This window comes from Nymphalis io, chromosome 12 (genome assembly GCF_905147045.1).
Source record: "Nymphalis io chromosome 12, ilAglIoxx1.1, whole genome shotgun sequence".
NCBI classification, from domain to species: domain Eukaryota; kingdom Metazoa; phylum Arthropoda; class Insecta; order Lepidoptera; family Nymphalidae; genus Nymphalis; species Nymphalis io.
In genome coordinates this window covers 3,583,938-3,606,871 of record NC_065899.1, presented here as the reverse complement: position 1 = coordinate 3,606,871, position 22,934 = coordinate 3,583,938, and the positions used below count along the sequence as shown (strand labels likewise).

General features: G+C 30.9%; 1 protein-coding gene across 9 annotated transcripts in view; it reads right to left on the bottom strand.

Moving 5' to 3' along the window:
- Positions 1 to 2,124: 2,124 nt before the first annotated feature.
- The window catches only part of LOC126772252 (uncharacterized), a 54,582-nt gene continuing 33,772 nt past the window's right edge, over positions 2,125 to 22,934 (bottom strand). For 3 of the 9 annotated variants that reach the window (XM_050492536.1, XM_050492535.1, XM_050492530.1), the window contains exons 4-5: positions 2,617 to 2,769; positions 2,125 to 2,277 (exon numbers count right to left, since the gene is read on the bottom strand). In XM_050492536.1, coding sequence (XP_050348493.1) covers positions 2,126 to 2,277; positions 2,617 to 2,769 — 305 coding nt within the window. In that variant the 3' untranslated portion in view covers position 2,125. Of the gene's footprint in view, positions 2,278 to 2,616; positions 2,770 to 3,706; positions 3,838 to 4,347; positions 4,562 to 10,420; positions 10,451 to 11,472; positions 11,492 to 22,934 lie in introns of those variants that run through there. The other 6 variants (XM_050492534.1, XM_050492532.1, XR_007669633.1 and 3 more) reach the window with 5 other exon arrangements.

Sequence of the window (22,934 nt, the reverse complement as noted above, 5' to 3'; positions counted from 1 at the left end):
AGCCTATTCGCGGATGATCGTTTAATTTAAAATAAATATTTTGAGAGTCACCTCGATGACAGGACGACGGTGTAAATCCTAAATTGTCTACGTGATTGATTCGTTTTCGTTGTTATAAATTCTCAATTAATTTGGTTTAAGCGCTTTCACTACATTATTTCTATTCGTTGTCCAAAATTAATAATTTACATTTTTTTATAAATATTCTTCCTTTTTTAATATAAAGAATATTTATTGTAACATTGACCCTTGAAATCATATATTTTATTGATTTTAAAGCCCATTGCTTTACAATTTTTATATAGAAAATTAAGATATATATTTTGAATCGTATTTACTGACATCATTTTTAACTTACTTTAAAACATGAAGAGTTATATGTTTTACACCTAAGTTTTTTTATGATTTAATCAAATTTTTATTCTATTAAGGTACCTAACAAATACATTACACATAAACTAACACCGACTAAATAACGTTTTATATATAAGCCATTATAAGTATATGTATTTATATTACTATATGGCCTATTGCGGGGATAAGGCTTCCTTCCACTGTGCTTGAGAATTTTTGTTTGAGAAGCTTACTCCAGCTTACTGATTGAAAGAGTATAATTTTGCCGTACATAACATACAATTCTTTTTTTATTAATATAATTTTAAATATTTTGATTAAAATACTTTATAAAATAAGTAAGTTAGAAAGAATTGTAAGAATGTTACACCTTCTTCTTCTTCTGCCTAGCGTTTTCCCGGCCTAGTAACGCCAGAGTCCGCTTAATGTTACACATATCATAATTAAATATATTATTAGTATTACAGTTTTATTGCTGTAAATAGTTTGTTTATAACAGTTACATACATACCTGTCCTGATAGCGCTTCTACTTTGCTTATATATTGTGTTATTATGTGCTATACAAATATTTTTGCTCGAATATTTATTTAAATATTGACGAGTCTGTTGGCGTGGTTGGTAGATACTTGCCTTTCACGCCGAAGGTTGTGTGTTCGATTCCTACCCAGGACAGACATTTGTGTGCATGAACATGTCTGTTTGTTCTGAGTCTGGGTGTAATTGTCTACATAAGTATGTATTTAAAAAAGAAAAGTAGTATATGTAGTATATCAGTTGTCTGGTTTCCATAGCACAAGCTTTGTACAGGCTTAGTTTGGGATCAGATGGCCGTGTGTGAAAAATGTCCCAGAATATTATATTATTATCATTATATGTATGTAAATGCTTTTAAAAATAACATAATATGCATAAATATTGCTTTTTATTAATATGTTACTTATTTTTTGTGACAAATAAATCGACCTCAAGTTTTTTTTATTGGTGGTATGGCATTGGCAATGTAAGAAATTATCCATTCCTTACATTGCCAATGCACCACCAACCTATCAACTAAGATGTTATGTCCCTTGTGCCTGTAGTTACACTCCGCCACACAGAACCTAGGCTCACTCAACCAGAACACAACAATACTAGTGCTATTCAGCGGTAGAATATTTGATAAGTTTATTACCTACCAACTTACCAAGGCAGGCTTACATAAAACCACTATGAAAAGAGCTTATATAATTTTGATGGTAATAGTTCTTCGGGAAATAAAAGGGAGGATTATTAATTTTGTTCTATTTCGAGTCAAAAATACATTAGTTTTTAACAGCTGGATAAAAAAACATTAATTAGAATTAATAAAATTTTGCATAATAAGTCTTTACTTAATTCAAACATTCAATTGTTTCATTAACGATTGTATAAATCAAAATTATTTAATTAATACGAATTTAAAAAAAAACGCAATTTTAGTCGATTACTAAAATTGATCAATTAAAAATCTACAATAATAGATAACAATTTACATAAAACATTTAAGTTTAGCTGTTTGCATTATAATAGAATATAAAAGTAACGTAAAATTACGTTATTTTTATTCTACTACTTTAAATATACATCGTCTTTTATATCTTGTATTGAACTTTTTTAATGTTTTAACGTTTTTAATATATTTTCTTAGGTCATTTGAAATACTAAGGAATCTTCAAATTAAATACCAATTTGCTTAAACTTTTAAAATTTCTGAAATAAAAAATGAATATATTATTTTTAAACGTTTCTAATTAGCAACTAATTTGGCCCTTTAAAGGCATGCCAAGCAGATTATTTCTAAACATATCAAACATATGTTCAGCTGCTGCGTCTATAAAAATCGGTGAATATCGTTCTGTGATAAATTTCCAATTGTAGTTCAAAAGATGATGCATTCTGGAACCTAAAATAAAATAATGGATTGGACTTATTTTTTACAATCACCACAATTTATTAGTATATGGGGTTTTAAGTCGCACAGAAAAATAAAAATAAAAATCTACTTTTGAATTAGTCATAACTAACAGTAAACAAAAAAATGTGTCACGCGATGGCAAAGTGTCACATAGACTATTGGAACACAGCACTATTAAGAAATTATGTTTTTCAATATCCTATATAATAAGCGAGAGTAGGATAAGTGGGAGACTCCCATACATACTGGTTTGCAGTCTTTTCACAAGTGAAATTTAATTATTATAAGATAAATAGAAAATATTATATATATTATATATCAACTCACTTGATTCCTTATCTCCAAAGTAAAGATTGGTTAAAGTAAAGTTAGCACCATCTCTTACGTCGTAAAAGTAACGATAGTTCCTAAGATTTATAAACTGTTGACCATTCTCTTCTCGAAAATTAAACGGCATGATCATACCGAATTGAATATTATCTGAAATGTAAATATTATATATTTCATGCAATATTTCAATGTTAAAAATAAAGTGCTTACTGTTCATTGATGAAAAAAACGCCGTAATATACTTTTTCTAACCAATAGCTCGTTAAATATGAAGTATAGAAAAAGGAAAGAAATGTGTATTAAATATATTGCTATATTTTTTTAATCCGTAATGTGTACAGTTTTTAAAAAAAAAATCTACTATCCTAACCTAACAAACTACATTTCAAACGAATACAGACAGAGGTCTACCAGGTCCCTGTTACCAGGGAGCACCGTGCGTCTTCAACGTACGTGCCTTTCATAAGCTGAACCCTATATATGATGATCATGTAGATCTGAGCTCAACTTACATTGGAATTATCTTAATCTCTGAAACTGACCATTTTTTAACTTTGTTTTGTTCCTATAAGCTTTCAATCATCATTTTATAGACTATCAAGTATAGGTAGCTAAAGTTTCAGCCAATTCGACTGAACAGTTATTTTTTAGCATTTTTATCAAATGAATGTTCGACGTGATTCTTTAAATTGAGATAACATTTTTATTTATAAGCCGATTGAAAAAAAACACTAAATTTTTAGTTAAGTTTGCCACAATACATTAAATAAAAACCAGTTAAGTTGTTTTTAAGATTAACGTACACAAACGCACAAAAATTCTAACAATCATTGTTTTGAATTCTATTGCGTTGATAAAGGCCCCCAATAATAATATCTTCCACATGGAAGATATTATTATACAGACAGCAATCAGTTATTACCATTTTTATTATATGTATGGATGACAATCATTTGGTACCTTTCAAATATATTAGTAAAATTATCTATTGCTTAAACGAGTCCCATTGGCAGAAGTATTTTTTTTTTGTTGTTGTAAAGTGCAGTAATTTATTTCAATACTAAATTGATTTCTTTGAAAAACTTACTGAAGTATGAAGTACAGGAACCTGCACCATTAATAGGTAGTGAAAATAATAATCCATCTGTCATGTATTGTAACGTGACCAACATATCCGTATGGAAGGTTAAGTGTATAATATTAGACTTGAAATTAAATCTGAAAAAGAATTTTAATATTAATATCATCGAAATCCTCACGATTTCCTATTTCTCAATATATCCTACACACAAATTTTAACTATAAGTTACTATACTCTGCTCAGACTGTTTCCACAAATCGTAGGAAGCATTTTCTGGTTATTATTAAAAAGACTTGCGGTTGGGTCTATTTTTATTTATTTACAACAGTGTGTTAAACATGTAATAATATCTTGTATCTGAAATTACACTTCAAAATGCAAAGAAGCAATAGCAATGATGATAGTAGATGACTAATGTTTTCATGCAAACTAGACAGAACTAGCTAAAACCCCTACATCCAGTAGACTAATATAATAATATTAGATTCTTAGACCCAATGTCACCTTTTTAGATAAATATCAATGCTATAACCGGTCCTCAACGACCATCTTTATTTATTCTAATTCATAACTAAGTTGTATTTTGGATATAGCTTTATAAAGCAATAGAAAATAATAAATTAAACTATATTTGAAATTTAACTCACCCATAGTCTTCTAAAACTGCAGTATTTAGGCCGCTATATTCTAGGTTTGTTGTATTATATATCCATCCATCTTTGTTCAAGTCAATTGACTTCACTCGAATAGTGTCAAACTGTGGAGGATTTTTTGAAGCCCCATAAGGAGTGACTTCAGTTCTTTTACTAAATATGTTAAAGAAATTTTGGTTCTGAAGGAAACAAGTCAAAGGCACTGTACCTAAAACAATTAATCTATTTATATTATATGATTCTTGTATACAAATATTCACATGTAGTGACTTATAATAACACTTGATGCTTTAACTATTAAAGTTTAATTTTTATTTAAAATATAAAACTAAACAGAGTTTTTGATTCAAAGGATCATTATTAATAGCTAGATTGCCGGAGCAACTTACCTGCTACCGAGGTACTTGAAACTTGGAGTTGGAGTCCAACAAATGCGAAATATAACAAACAACCCCTGACTGCCATGATGTCCAACTCGTAAAGTGTGCATTTGCAATTCCCGTTTGCCTTTTATACATATTCTGCTATTTACCAAGTACAGTCAAAACTTATGTTTTTTTTTTCATTGTTGTTAAAATATTTGTGATGGATTCCGTACACATTTTAAATATTTATTGGTTTTTCTTTTCGTTGTAGTAAAATTCAAGTAACAAAATTAAAATTAAGTAAATTTTGAATATTTAATTTGAAATTAAACCCTTGAAGAAGATATTATAATTTGCAAAACTGTAATAAATTGATAACTATAACTGTAGTTATGACTGATCTTTTTTGGATGCGTATATTGCAGATGTGTAGTTAGTTAAATTCTCGTCCATGCTATATTTAAACACAAAATATTAGACACCATAGTGGAACAATCTCTAAGCCTTTTTCTTCTCTCAAATACGAGGTTACTTAACAAGTTTAAATACTACTATCAGGTTCATGGCAAGCTGATGTACAAGTTATAAATTCTATAAAAATGCTTCTTAAAACACTATAAGACTGCAGTAATATAAATAAGTAACCTTTAAGAATTTTACGTGGTAGAAAATCGCGTTTTTATATTTGCTTCAGGATTTATAAAATCATCAATATTTATTATAAAACAAAAAATATTCATGCTATTGGCGTTTACATTCAAGTGCTTGTTTAATTACAATTTAGAAACAATTAGAATGTTTGTGTTTGAATTTAATCTATATATAAAAGAATTACTGACTTACTGACTGACATAAAAAACACATCCCAAATTACTGGGGCTAGCACTATGAATATTTACATACGGGTACTTTTTACACAGTAGTTTAGCACAAAAAATTATTTTTGAAAATGGAACCCCAAAGGCAGTGGATGAAAGTTTGTATGAAAATAAGAAATTGGTATTCGGCGATTCTGAATTATGAGAGAAGCCGTGGGTAAAGAGCTAGTTTATTTATAAGGGATATTGCGAACCATGAAAAATTTTAAGCTCTTTTCCGATGAAGCAAATAGATCGAAGCGTGTGTTTATTTGATCTGATGGGACAGCAACGATTTGCACGATCTTATCATTTTACTGGTAGTAGGGCTTTGTGCAAGCTCGTCTAGGTAGGTACCATCCACTCATCAGATATTCTACCGCAAAACAGCAGTACCTTGCATTTTTATGTTCTGGTTTGAAGGGTGAGAGAGTCAGTGTAATTACAGGGACAAGGGACATAACATCTTAGTTCCCAAGGTTGGTGGCAATGCGCCATGTAAGCGATGGTTAATATTTCTTACAATGCTAATGTCTATGGGCCTTGGTGACTACTTAGCATCAGGTGGTCCGAATGCTCGTCCCATTCAATAGTTTTTTTTGTTTGTTAATTTTATTGATTAGCAATTTACAAAATATAGTGTAATGTATTGTGTGTATTTTTCTATGCCGTTTTAACCGTAATATATTATAATATAAGAAAGCAATTTATGTATTATAAAGCTAATTGATTTTTAGTATTATTTCTGTTGGTTGTTTTTTAAAAGTATAAATTGTTTAAATATTTAACAGTATGAAATCAAAATTGAAAAATTTAAATATATAAGCCATTATTGTTTTTATTATGGTACCCGACAAAATAAATTAATATAAAAATATACTGAAATGTAAAATTAAAAACTACAAGCGCGAAGTAACTACAGACTGCAAGAACACGATCAAGAAATGTACCGATAGGTTTCTTGTAATGTTGTTTTCGTGTTATAATATTCTAATTAAATGCCACTTCAAACTTCTTTTACGACGACATTTACATTTACAAATAAATTTTATATTATCAATATATAAAACGTGTTTTCAGTTTTCGATGCTATTAATATTAATTTTGAATTAAACATATTTTCATATTGAATAATTTAATATATACGTAGGTACATCAAAAGTCATATCAATGTCACTACACATTGTACTTTGTTTGAGCGCGTAGTAAATGACCAATTAAAAATAGAAATTCGCATTAGATTAGTCAATTTATTGAGAAAGCTATATAACATCACGACACATACAATCCACGGGGGCGCAGCAGTAACGTTTATCGCGGTTAAAGCTGCACGGTGTAACTAGTGCTAAATAAAAATGAGAATATATGAAACAAAGCCTATTCGAGCCGTATTGTTCCGCATTTGGCGGATGATCGCTTAATTTAAAATAAATATTATGAGTGTAATACTTTCAACTTCCAGACTCCAGGCAGCTACTGAGAAATTTTCGGCAGAAAAAACCAATAACTTTTTACTGACCCGACCTCGGAATTGAACCCAGGACATCCGGGTCTGTGGCCATACATCTAGCCACTAGACGTACGAGGCAGTACTACACGAGGCAGTTATGTAATACTTTACACGTAATTATTATTATTATTTTATTTATAATGCCAAAAAACTTTTAGTAAAGTTTTTATTTAAATTTCAAATTATTCATTTATGTAAATTTTCAATGACATGCAAAATGACAACAGATTTTAAAATTCAATATAATGGTATTAGAAGACCTAAATCAATGTTGCATATTAATTTGTCGTTCGTTACATAAAATTCATATTATTTAAATTAATTTTCAAGATTTTTATTAAAATACTTTATAAAATAAGTAAATATAAATATATAAACGTTATTCAAATCATCTTTAAATATTTTATTATGATTACAGTTTTGATTCTGTAGACGCTTTTAACGAGTTACATAGATAGGACCTCATCTGATTTGCTTAAATAATATAATACATTTGTAACAACACAGTACCGGGCACAGTAATTTCTCCGCCTCTATTGTGTTCATATATAATATATATGATGTGTTATTATGTGCTATACGAATTCACTCATAAAATATCAAAAAGTAGTGTAATGTTTTTAAAAATAACATAATTTGCTTTAATCTAGCTTTTTATTAATGTTATATTTTTTGTGACAAATAAATTGAAATTTTTTAATAAAGTATATAGGTGGATGGGCAAATGGATCTCTTGATGGCCAGTGGTCACCACCGCGCATAGAATTTAGGACCGGAAGAAATATTAACCTTTCCTTACATTGCTAATACGCCACCAACTTTGGGAACTAAGATGTTATGGCCCTTATGGCTGTAGTTACACTCCGCCACGCAGAACCTGTAGTCTCACTCATCCTACAAACCGAAATACAAAAATACTAGTACTGCTATGTAGTCTGGGTGGGTTATTCCCCACCAACACATGTAGTGTTACACCAGACGTGCTTACATAAAACCACTATGAAAAAAGCTATTAATATAAGTAGATTTTAATTTTTAAACGTCCTTGGTTATAATTTAGTTTAAATTTAGGTAGTAATAGTTCTTAGGGAAATGAAAGGAGAGATTATTAATATTGTTTTATTTTGAGTCAAAAATATTTTACTTTTTAACAGTTAGAAAAATAAAATAAAACATTTATTAGAATTCGGTAAAAATTCGTATAAGTATTTACTAAATTAAAGCATTCAATTATTTCATTAACGATAATTGAATAAATCAATATGAATTAATTATTATTATCGTAAAAAAATTGCAATTACAATTGATTCCTAAAATTGATAATTGCTTCTACAATAATGGATGATAATTGATATAAAACATTTAACTATAGCCCTTTGCATTACAAAAGACTATGGTCATACGGACGACAAAAAACTGAGTATTATGATAACTATGAACCGGTATCTAACACTAGCTTATTTATTTATAATAACTTTTACGTCCCAAGTTCTAAAAATCTAAGAATTTAAAAAGGGCTTGTCTATCATAAAAATATATCCTAAAACACGAAATTTTAGTAGCGGTACAAAATTTCCATTCAAGCCCGTTGGTCTTTTTAATATATTTTTAGGTAATTTGAAATACTAAGAAACTGTCCCTTCTGTATATAAAACAAAAACAATAGAAGCAAATTGACATTGACCAAAATTAATATAAAAAGTTTTTAAAATAATTATAATAAATATAATGAATATTAAACATGAATATTTGAATTATATTGATATTTACACGCTAAATTACAAATACTTTAAAATAACTATAAATTTAAATAACAATTTAGCAAACATTTAGAAACTTTTTCTTAGAATAATAATTAAAACATTATTCTTAAACATTTCTAATTAGCAACCAATTTGACTCTTTAAAGGCATGTTAATCATATTATATCTAAACATTTGAAATATATGTTCAGCAGCTGCGTCTATGAAAATCGGTGAATATCGTTCTGTGATGAATTTCCAATTGTAGTTCATGAGATGCAGCATTTTGGCACCTAAAAAAAAAGCTTACACAACAATTTACATTTATAGGGGTTTTAAGTCTTATAAATAAAAAAAATTACTACTTTTGAATATAGATTAAAAGAACATAGTAAATAATTGGTATTTGTGATTTTATGTTACGTGTATAATATGATATAATTGCGAGAATTTTGCTATATAAATTGCTCAAATTTATTGATTTAGTCCATTCAACTTATACTTTGACAAAGTCATACTTTGAGTTTGTAAAAATAAAAAAGGGTATTAAATTATTAGCTGATGTCTGCCTCTGTGGTTGATGTTTAAGCATATCCTGGAAACAAAAAAGGCATCCAGGGCTTTGCATTATTGCAGGAGATAGTTTTGAATCGATTAGTAATAATAAATAAAAATAACCAACAGTAAGCAAAAAAATGAGATGTTATATTCCTTGTGCCTATACTTACACTGGCATACTTACCCCTCCAACACAGCTATATGAAGAAATCATGTTTGTCGATAGAATAAGGGATAAGTAGGAGGTTCTCACATACTTCTATATCCGTCTGCGGCCTTTCCACAAGTGAAATATAATTATTATAACATATATAGAAAATATTATATACATATATCAACTCACTTGATTTCTTATCGCCAAAGTAAAGATTGGTTAATGTAATTTTAGCATCATCTCTGACGTCGTAAAAGTAACGATAGTTCTTAAGATTTATAAACTCTTGACTATACTCTTGTACAACATTAAATGGCATGATCATGCCGAATTGAATATTTTCTGAAATGTGAATATTATTAAATATTTTTAAGCAATATTTCAATGTGAAATATAAAGTGTTGACTATAAATAATATCCTAATACTCCGTTGATAGTTAGCATGTACAAATATGTAACTAAATTTCTTCAGAGACACGCAGCTTTTCTGACAATTTCTCTGTACTGATTTAAAAATGAATTGTTTATATATCATGAAAAAATCTATCAGAACTTAATTATATAGGTATTTATCTTATCTTATCCACTTGGTAATTTTGCAATGTACATAATTATATGCTCCTACACTTGTTTGTAACTAACTACGTCAGTAGATTAAATATTTATATGAACATATAATATATAAAAAATAGCAAGTAGACATATATACTTCGGATGATAGTAATTTCTCTCTTTCAAAGCCACTAGAAAAAGGCTTTATTACTTGTAAAAGGCATAACCCATAAAATATATTGCCAATGTTGTGAGTATATAAGTATTTTCTTTTTTTTTGTAAAGTGCAATTTATTTCAATACTAAATTGATTTCTTTGTAAAACTTACTTAGATACACTATACAGGAACCTGCACCGCAAATGGGAAGTGAAAATAAATATCCATCTGTACTGTATTGACACGTGACCATCATATCCGCATGGAAGGTTAAGTGCAAAATATTTGAGTCAAAATCAAATCTGAAACATAATTTGACATCATTGAAATCTTTGACGAATTCCTATTCATTCATCTATTCTAGTATTTGTCTACAAACATTTTAACTATAAGTTACTTTGATCTGTTCATAATAAATGAAAACCAAATTATAACCTACATGCCTGATTCCACAAATCGTGTGAAGCATCTTCTGGTATATTATAAAGAATACTTATGCCGTAACGTCAATTTTATTTATTTATAGCAGGATGTTAAGCGTATATCTTGTATCTGAAATTGCAAATGCCTCGTTGGTCTAGTGGCTTGACGTAAGGCCGCAGACTCGAAGGTACTGGGTTCAATTCCCAGGTCGGGCCAATAAAAAGTTATTGGGTTTTTCTGTCAGAAAATTCTCAGTAGCAGCCCGGAGTCTGGAAGTTGGAAGTGTGTACACTCCCGTGTCTCGGAAAGCACGTAAGACCGTTGGTCCTGCACCTGAACTCTTTCCGGTAGTGTCGGATTGTCGTCCCATCGGATTATGAGAGTTAGGGAATAGAGAGTGCACCTGTGTTTGCGCACACACTTGTACACTATAATATTTCCTGCGTATTTGGCTAATCTCTCTTGGGATTAGCCGCCTTGGCCAAAATCGGTCTGGAGGACATTATTATCTGAAATTACACTTCAAATTGCAAAGGAACAATACAAAGCACTGATGTGTTATAGAAGTTGGCTAATGTTGTCATGCAACCAAGACGAAACTAGCAATAACCCCTACCTGTAGTGGACTAATATAATAACAGCACATTCTTAGACCAATGCCGCCTTCTAGATAAATATCAATGCTATAATTGGTCCTCATCCACCTACTTTATTTATTCGAATTCATAACTAAGTTATATTTAACACTTTGTGAAGTAGTAGAAAATAATATATTAACTTATATTTGAAATTTTACTTACCCATAGTCTTCTAAGACTGCATTATTTAGGCCGCTAAATTCTAGGTTTGTTGTATTAAATATCCATCCATCCTTGTACAAATTAATAGCCTTTACTCGAATAGTGTCAAAATGTGGAGGATGTTTTGAAGCCGCATGTGTTAAAGAAGTAACTTCAGCTCTACTACTAAATATGTTAAAGAAATTTTGGTTCTGAAGGAAACAAGTCAAAGGCACTGGACCTAAAAGAATTAATCAATATTTATATTATATGATTCTTGTACAGAAATATTGTAACTACATATTTATAAGACATATTGTGAATTGATTGTAACACTCGATGCTTTAACTATTAGCTTGTTTTTTATTTAAAATATAAAATTAAACATAGAAGTTTTGATTCCAAGGGTCACTATTAATAGCTATATTGCCGGAGCAACTTACCTGCTACCGAGGTACTTGAAACTTGGAGTTGGAGTCCAACAAATGCGAAATATAACAAACAACCCCTAACTGCCATGATGTCCAATTCGTAGTGTGCATTTGCAATTCCCGTTTGCCTTTTATACATATGTTGCTATTTACCAAGTACAGTCAAAACTTATGTTTTTTTCTATTGTTGTTAAAATATTTGTGGTGGATTCCGTACAAATTTTAAATATTTCTTGGTTTTTCTTTTTGTTATAGCAAAATTTGAAGAAAGATGATAAAATTAGGTAAATTTTAATTATTTAATTTGAAATTAGGTATATCTTTAAGAAAATAAATAGAAAAAACTGGATCAAATTCGTAACTATAACGAGCTATAATTGTATTTGTGACTGATCCTTTATTGGACTCATAGTTACTCGAAGAATTAATGAACAAGATTATTATTTTATTTATAAAAACCAGAAATTTTATTTTTATGGATCAATTAAGTTAATACTTACTAATTCCTCCGTGTAGCAGTGAGCTGGAGTGAGCACTGAATTGAATATTCAGTAAAATATTTTTTTCTGTAAGAGGGGGCAAACGAGTACGTGTACGTTCACCTGATGGGCATTGACTACCACCGCCAATGTACCAGTACATCTTAGACGTGGTAACCTGCGCGGTACCATGGCCGCATAGCCAAATGTATTCATGGGCCCACAAAATCTCCACCTCCTCCTCTACCCTTCAATTCCTCATTCTTTGTGCTGCGACAGGGGTGGCGAATGAAAGCTCCACCACGGACCCTCCCTGCTGGTGCACGCAGGTGTGCACCTACCCCCTGTTAAGTAGAGACAGGCTAGAGAGTAGAGCTCATACCTGGTGGCCCTGGACGATTCGTGGCAGGGTTTCTCCAGGCACGCAATTTTGCGTTGAAGTCGCCGAGACCGATCGTCGGCCTGCGGTGACTACCTGGACACCGCAGGTCTGACAGAGCCGAAAAAGATCCGGAGATCGAGCTCTGGTTGGGGGAAAAGTACGTTTCCACAATTATGTACTCTCCCCACCCCGCCACTACGTAGCCCGAACCGTTCTCAATGAGTGAGAGAGGGGGATCTGTTCTGTTCCAAATTAGGATCACCACGGTGCCTTCCAAGTCCCCTATCCAGTGAGGTAAGAGAGGGATGAAATAGGGCCCGCAGGCCACAGCCAAGTCGGTTTGCCACTCTTTCATGGATTGCAGTATCAGGTCCTAGCTCCGGCGCATTTGTTGACGTTAGTCTGGAGGAAGCTTTGTTTGTCTCTCATGATGAAATGAAAGATTTTTCCTCTGCTTGTTGCTGTCCCACATGTTTAGTCGTCTGGGTGCCTGAGACCACTTTTTATATTATTTATGTGTAGTTATGTTCAAGATAACTTATTTGTTTGTAATTTCGAAGTATAACTTTGTTCTTATCTACATTGTAATTTCCACTTAAAGAGAAATGTCATACATATAAATTTACTTTCATATTCAGATTGCTCTGATGAATTTCGTCGAAAATATGACAATTGTGAAATTAGATTTACATTTTCTTTAGTCAATTCTCTTGCGATGACGAAAAATTTTCAAGTATGCAAATACATATGTAAAACCATCTTTCTTACATAAAAAATTTATTAATCGAGTCAAAATTTTATTTGTCATCTCACGTGTTGAACTTCTCCATCAGCTGAGTTGAATGCTGCTATTCCATCAGTTTGAATGTTATTTTTAATGGGCCATATTATTTATAAAGTAAGAAAAATCGAGGTACAAGTTACTTGAATGTTGTTGAGGTACAAGTTGCTGGAATGGTATAAGCAGATACAGCATTGGTGATTCAATTCATTAGAAAAAAAGTACTAGCCTATCCCACTGCTTGCGTCGCCTAGTACGAGGTTAATTACTAACACGTAGTGGTTTTCCAGATTTGAAATCAAAAGGATTTATTTTAAACACAAACAAACTCAGCTCTTGTTAAACCCAGACATAAAATTGGCTTCACCTCCTTAATAATGAATGCAACAATAAGCTGAATAAAAGCATAATTTGAAAAGTCTATCCATATTATTTAAAAATAATAAAGCCATATTTCCGGTAGCCTGAAATTTATAGCATTAAAGTCAGGAAAAAGATTAAGAATAAGAATGATATTAGAATGGAAGTAGAATTGAAAAGATTCAGCCGTTCAGGCCGACGAGGCGTGAAAGAGATATAAGGAATAGAATTTTAAATGAGAACATTAAGGTTTAACGTGTCCATCCAATAAAAACGAGACTAGCTAGCATTTAGGAGATTTCATTCGATTTTTTTTATACGTTTGCACCGTGACCTGTTCTATATATTTGCCTTTATTAAATCTGGAACCCGCTTACTTACTGATTTTTATAGTGATTTTTTTACGTATTTCGGAATTTCTGACCGAATACGTTAACTACCACTATTAAATTTTCATTTGCTTAATTTGTATTATAATAACGAAGTTCATTTCAAGAAAAACATCGCAAGAAAACCTATGTGACGCGGATAAAAATCTGCTTCATGTGAAGCCACCAATCCGCTTTGGAGCAGAATTCTGAAATACATTAACTTTTATAATAGCAATAGTTATCATAAATGAGCTACCTTTACAATTGCCAGTTTGATCGTTACACATTTCAAATATTTGTTTTGGCTAAATGGGTATTTACCGTCGTTTAGATATTTGTGTTTGCGTGTATTGGGACACGGCGATTTCTATATGTAATTAATGAGTCAATTAACAATTAGTGTTAAACTGAGCATGCATTTAATAGCACGTTCAATATTCATATCAAAATACTTCGTGAACGTTTTTTAATCACTACAATTGCGTTAATAACAACAAGTTCGCATTAGTATTAATACTTAATTAGGGAAGTTGAAAGTTTATTTAGCGAATAATTAATTATTTTTTTTTAGAATCATCCATATGAATCCACGTCTGAAGTATAGTTTGTACATTTTTTAAGGATTTTTTATTTATATTATAGAAAACAATGACTAATTTAATGCTAATCAAAATAATTAGTTTTCATTTCAAATACATCAGAATTGCTAGTAACAAAGAAAGTTCTCTTTGCTTTTTTCTGCAATCAGCGTCAGCGAAGCGCTTTTTTCTTCAATTACTATCGGCTATCTACCCAGGTATTATCGACTTTTCGCGTTATTTTGTTAAGTTTAGTTTCCATTTACATTCTGTAGGCGACGGACAAGCAAAGGATACGTAGTATATATCTTTAAATGTTATAAATACTGGTTTTTTTAATGAATATTTGTAAATGATTTCTTAACAGAGCGATTAATTCTGTTAAAGTTAAATAGTAAAATATATTTATGTGCTTTAAATTGAAAGGATGTTTTTTTTCTCTCATAAATCCAGTGTCTTCTGTCCCGGCAAAGAGTATATGTTCATTGATGTTAGTATCTTTTTGTGCCTGTAATTAAATTGTCTCATTTGCTCTTCCAGTTGAATCATACGTTTTGAATATCACAGTTTTCAATATGTCCAGATTTATTATAAGCTAACGGTCATTATAATTCTACGACAACATAAAAAGTGTTAACTATTTTAATTTGTTCATTTTAAATTGGAGCCAACTACTGACGTGGACATGTGATAGTGTAGGCTTACCATAAGTGGCCTACACCATCACATTAGTTGCTTAAAGCTTCCATAGACATTGGCATTGTAAATAACATAAACAATTCAGTACATCTCTTTTGTTTTGATATATTCTACCGCTAAACAACAATACTTACTATTGTTGTATTTCGGTTTGAAGAGTTAGTTAGTGTAGGTTGGCGGCGTATGGCGATGTAAGGTATCGTTTATATTCTTACAGTGCCCATGCTGGGGGTATTGGTGACCAGTTACCCACAGGTGGCCATTTGCACGTTTACAAGTTTTATAAATAAAACACAAATTTCCTGTAAAATATGTTCATCAATATGAATAAATAAAGTATGACTTTTGAATTATAACTTTATTTACAAGTAGCGCAGAATATGTTATTTTACGTTGCAATTAAAATTTTATACAAGAGTTACATTTAAATAAAATTATTCAGTCTTGTTATGATTCTTAAAATTTCAAATACGCTTACATATTTTCAAATAGTATTTGTTTTCTACCTATTTCACATTAGTCTTAATTTAAATTTTATATTTATATTTGATACATCAATCCTTAGTGTCGATAAGCATAAAGTACATTATTTTTAAATTAATGTATGTAATAAAATTACAAGCAGAAGCAAGACATATATACTGCAGATAGTATAGAAATCTTCTTCTTTAAAAAGTGCCAACCCCTATACTAACATCCATATATGTATATGAATATATATATGACTAGCTGCCCGCCTCGACCTCGTACGGGTTACGGGTAAAATAAGGACTTTCCCGTGCATTTTTAATCAATAAAGTATAATAATCCGCTAATAGATCTATTCACCCATACAGTAAAGTGCTAGGGCATATAATAATACATATACATAGAGCACCGCTCTTAGTCTTTTTCATGCAACTATTCATTATTGTTTTCTTAGGTTCTGTCTACGGCTTCTATGTGCGAGTAGTGGCTCATCGTACATTCGTCCCACATTATGAGACAGACCTTTTGAAAAAGGTGACCTGTTATTTGGTTTCCTTTTTTTTTTTTTTTTATATCGCCGGGAGGGCAAATGACTCCACTCCACCTGATGGTAAGCGGTAGTACAGTCCAAACGCGACGACGGCCAGTACAGACGGGAAAAACGTTCTGCACTAGCCGCCTTCGCCTTGCCGGCCCGCAAGATGCCTCTTCACGCCTCGTTTGAAGGAACCCGGGTTGTAAGAGGAGGGGAATACGTGAGCTGGTAAGGAATTCCATTTTTTGGAAGTGCGACAAAGAAAGGAGTTGCCAAATTTCTTTGTTCGCGATGGAATTGATGTCACAGTTAGGCGGTGACATCGAGAACCAGCTCGCGTGGACTTAAGAAGGAAGGGGGAAGCAGGAATTAGAGAGAATAATTCCTCAGAGCACTCGCCGTGATACAGTCGATAGAAAGCGCTCAGTGCTGCTATCTCACGACGCAATTGTAAAGGTTCAAGGGTGTTTGTGACCTTTACGTCGCCAATAATGCGTACGGCACGTCGCTGCAACCGGTCCAAGGCCTCAAGTAGGTACTTAGCGGAGCCATCCCAAAGGCGCGAGCAATATTCCACGCAAGACCGTACCTGTGTTTTGTACAGCAGGCACAGTTGTTGTGGCGTGAAAAAGCGCCGCACCTTGTTCAGAACTCCGAGTTTCCGTGAAGCTGTTTTTATAACAGCCTCGATGTAATCCCTTGGACTAAGGTCGCAGCGAACGTCAATCCCCAGCATGGCGATTTTGCTTTGCATCACCAGCGGAGTACCACAGAGGGAGGGAAGAGGGGAAAATGTTGACTTTTTCGCCGTGAGAGCGCATACCTGTGTTTTCTTGGCATTAAACTCAACAAGATTATCAGAGCCCCATTTGGCGATGAGATCTAACGTCCTTCCTTTAATATTGGTAAATGGTCACCACCAACCATAGACTTAAGCACTATAAAAAATATTAACCAATCCTTACATCACTAATGCACCACCAACCTTGGCAACTAAATTGTCTATTGTGCTTAGATATGTAATAAGCATGGTAAATACGAATGGAACATACGAAATCTTTACGCCAGTTACTTCGCCAATGCATCTTTGGCCACCAATTTCAATTTTGCCGTAACCCCAAGGTGTTAATTTAAATTAGTCATATAGTTTAATGTACAAATTTTGAAAGGGCACCGCGGTCGCTCAATTTCTCAACAGCGGATTAACGTTCTAAATAAATAAAAAAATATTTATTTTAAGAAGTACGTTCTTAATTTAAATAATTTTATTCAAGTGCTTCTAGTTCACAAATAATAATAGGTGTAAAAAATAGACTAAAAGCGAACGACGGATATCAGGAGCGAACAGTACAGCGCGTACTGTTCGCTCCTGATATCCGTCGTTCGCTCACACTCAGGCATTTTCCTTACTTTTTGCGTTATCATACCAGTCCTAACTTTTAAACAAAGATTCGATTCGGATAATTTAAAGAGAAATTATATAGTGTTCAATCAACCCTTATTATGAAGCGATTTAATTGCATACAGATTAATATCATGATACGAATGTCTGTCAAAACATTATCTTTCGATTCTACACGTGTTTTTATTGAATAATTTGAACAAAAAAGTTAACAACTCCTACATAAGCAAAACTTATTTATTTAAAGAGTAACGAGAAGAAACTATAAACACAAATTAAGCACATCAAAATTGAGTAGTGCTTGCCCAGGTTTGAACCCGCGATATTCGGTTTAAGTTCACTTGTTGTAACATACAAATAACATAACTTTTTAAATATTAGCCAAAATTATTTACTATGAATAAGCTAATAAAATAAGAATAATAATACTAATAGCTTATATATTGCTAATACTTATTATAAGATTTTTGAGCGAATTATAAATAATTTTAAATTTTATATCATATAAGAAGACACGGTTCTTTGCTTTATAATTCTGCTAATTAAATCAGATCCTTACCATATAAATTTCATAACGATTTTATTATTAACAGTACCAAATGAAAATTCCAAGAAAAACGGGCTTCAGCTTACGAACTATCTTTATCAAAATATTTCCCATAAACGTGAAATTAGTTGAGAAAGTCAGGAAAAGATAAACGTAATTGCAAGTTACTACATTTTTGTTTTTTTTTAATAATTTTTCATTGATTTTTGTATTAAATATTATTCATAACTTTTGTTAGATGGCTTTTAAAACAGACATTGTATTTAATAAAAATGATCAGTCAGTTTCGTAAATATTTAACTAAATATTCATATTTCAAATAATTATCCCACCACGATCCTCCAATGTTAATTTTCTCTATTTATTTACTCACGATATTTCACCTCTTATCAAATTAATTACGGGCTGCCTCGTGGTACTTGTTTGACATCCGATCTAACGATCTTCAAATAAGGTCCAGGTATTTTATTCAGTGAGCCATCTCAGTTCCATAAGAAAAACTATTTATTCAATTTATACCCTAAACAGCTATTTGTCATAAATTATTTTATCTAACAGTTATTTTGAAAAGTCATATTGTTTAAAATGACCTTTTCGTAAAATGGCAAACTCATTAAGTATAAATTAAACTAGAAAAGGATTAACGATCTCTGACAATTACACAGAAGTAACTACATCGCCATTTATTGGTCCCAGCAGAACACTGCGATTCTTAAATGTAACTAAAACCCAACACGACATAGATTGTTATCAAGATACGCTAAACCAGTAATTAAAAGCTACACAGAATATAGCAAATGATATGATATTATAACACTTATCTTCATAAAATAAATAAATAAAAAGATTATAAACTTATAAATGGTTTCAAAATATTTAATTTGATTAAACAAAAATGTCAACATTTTGCGTTTTTCTTTACAAAGACGATTTTGTTTCTGTCCGCAAAATATTCTTCTTCAAGCACTGAAACATCATGAAAATATAAAACAAACAATTTCGGGTATTGTTCGCTCTTTTATAAAACTTGGCATGAGTGAATAACGCGTCACTGCCATGCAAATACGATGAGATAAAATTCGGTATTGCTCGAAATATCTACGAAATGAAAGGTTGCTTGCGGCTAGGTTGGCGTTATTCGTCCAAACTGTGGATGACACTGATATGTCAACGTGATAATATCGGACCCTAATAAAGTAAAAGAAATGATATTCCAACGCTGCGATCACTATCGTTAATCATTGTACATTTAAAATAAATTTATTATTGCTTCTTGTTTTTTCTGCTTATTTGATTTTATTATTGAATATTTGACAATTACCTTTTTTTAATTAAAATACACATTAATGTTAAAAGTAACTAAATCCCATGTCTTAATTAAAGCTTTCTTAGGAAACGCAGCATGACTGAAATAAATTACCCGGTGTTAAATCGTCGCTAATTGCTACCATAGAGATGCCTGCGTTGCACTTGCATTACATTTTCATTGCAGTTACATTTTGATAACAGAAAATAATTGTCTCTAAATTTTCTTAATCCCATTTTTTTAATTCCAATGAAAATCGCGATAAAGCTAGCGGATATTTTTTAATAAAAGCACATGACATAACTAGAGCAAGATAGATAACGTCCGTAATCGATTCGGAATTGAAATCTTTATTATTTTTCTTAGATTCATCGAAATATAGACAAACAATTGTATTTAAAATTTAAATTCACTTAATATGATATAATAACATAAATGGGAATGATTAATTTAATAAAAAAATACTATGATCACCATAATTCTTTTGCCTTTAATTGTTTCGTAATTATGTCCTTTTAACCGAACGACGCAAGATATATAACAAGACACAAGTATGTACGCAAATCACACACACTTTTTGTAGTCTCATGGTCATAATCCGAGGGGACAGCAACGATTGCACGATCTTTTTTTCTTTTAATATATATTTATGCTATTTAGTTTGTTAATTAGCACTTTATACAATATAGTGTATAATGTATTGTGTGTAGTTTTTTATGCAATTGTCGTTTTAAACATAATATATTATATACTTATAAGTAAGACAGCAATTTATGTATTACAAATCAGATTGGTTTTAGTATTATTTATGGTGGTTGTTTTTATACAGTGTAAATTTATAGGATTTTTTAATTTAATTTCATCCTGTTAAAACATTTAATAGGATGAAATTAAAATTAAAAATTTTGTACGGATAAGCCATTTTTTATAGAAGTACCCAATAAAATAAATTAATATAAAAATACTGAAATAGATAATGAACCATTAGGTACTTTAATAGAAGAATACAGACTGCAAGAGTATGACCAAGAAATGTTCCGATAGGTTTCTTGTAATGTTGTTTTCGTATTATAATTTTCTAATTAAAACTTGGGTTTAAGTATGAATGCCACTTCAAATAAGATTCTGAAAGTTATCCATTTGCTATAGTTGTAGTAAGAGCAAAGTTGTATCTTTCACGACGACATTTATTCAAAATTTAATTGCTAAGTGTAATGACGATATCTTCAAGGAAGCCATTAGCAACTAATGTGACACCAAATCATTTATTCTAAGAGTAATAGTTGTATCGCGAGGACTTCAATATATGTATAATAATGCTTTTTGACAAAAGTTATTATATTATTCCAATTGAGTAAAATTGCAGTGATATTTAAATGCTATTATTAGAAGGTTTAAATATAATTTTTTTGTTGCTTATATTTGTTCTCATAAATATCATCAACTAAAATTTTAAAATTTGCACCTGATATGTCTCGGAGTTCGCTAAACATGACAAAATTGGCAAAATATATTGAGCCCCACTAGCTCAGACTCTATGTAACGAAAGAAATAAAAAAATAATAGAATAAAAGTAGTTTATAGTATATGGAAAATATGGAGAATGTGATATTTTGTTTTTAATTTTCATATAATAATTACTTTCAACTAATCATCAACTTCGTGAAATGCTAGTTTCGTGAGTTAAAGTACGTAATCTTATAAAGACTCTTTCTTGTAAAAAAATAATTGCGACGGAATAAATGTAGACTAGAGTAACAAAAGATATCGATAAGTTTTACCTACTTGTAATACTTTTTTTTTGTATTCCGTATTAAGACTTGCTTATAATAAAGAGTCTATATTAATTGTTGTTTGGTAAAAGCTGCTCCGATGTCCCGTCCCGCCCGTTGTCTCATCATAGCAATAAACAGCATTTCTATTGGGATGCTCACATTAGATTACTTATTATTATTACTATTTATTATTACTTATTATTTACTTATTATTACTTATTATATTAAAAACAATATCAATGAATTGTTTATTTGAACGCTTTTAAAATGTGCGATTTAATAAAATTGCATTATAGTAGTAAAATTATTAAGAAAGATATATAACACGACACCTACAATACACGAGGGCGGAGCAGTAATGTTGCACGCAGTTGAAGCCGCACGGTACAGCTAGTACTAAATAAATATGAAAATTATGAAACAAAGCCTATTCGTGGATGATCGCTCAATTTAAAATTAATATTTTGAGAGTCGCCTCGATGACAGGACGACGGTGTCGATCCTAAATTGTCTAGGTACGTGATTAATTAGTTTTCGGTGTTATAAATTCTCAATTAATTTGATTTACTTTACTCTTTCTATCCGTTGCCCAAAGTTAATAACTTACATTTTTATCAATATTCTTCCTTCTATCATATTTATTGTAATCTTGTTCCTTGAAAGCACATATTTTATTTATTTAAAGCAATGGTAGATTGAAAATTAAGATGCATATTATATCCTAGTTGAATCATGTTTTTTGACATCACTTTTATCCTTTTTTTTAAAACATGAAGAGTTATATATATTTTACACCATATTTTTTCATGATTTGAATGATTAAATCTTCATTCTATTAAGGTAGGTCCCTAAGTAATCAAATATATTTTTCTTTGATGTAAAATAAGGAAATCGGAGATAAACAAGAGTCAATAATCTTTAGAAAATAAATTCTTTAAATTCAGTAGAAACGCCACGCCTGAACTAACACCGACTGAACAACTTTTAATAAATGAGTTATTATAAATGTTTTTTACAATGTGATTTGAAAGAGTGTTAACTAACACGACGTTCTCCACGATGTTTTTCTTCACCATTAAGCACGTGATGAAAATACAAAAAATAAGTACATCGATATTCAATTGAGCTTGTCCGGGTGTAAATACAGAACACATATGAAGCAGAGTTACACTGATAAGTTATTTGTATTTAATAGAAATTAATACCTTCATTACTTTGCCCGTGAATATATAATAGTATAGAATATTTTACTACGAGTAAATAACTTTATGTAAAAGCTTAAAAAATATTACAGCTTTAATATAATAGTAATTAAGACTAGATGAAATATTTCCAATAATAAATTCTCATAAACTGAAAAAGAGAAAAT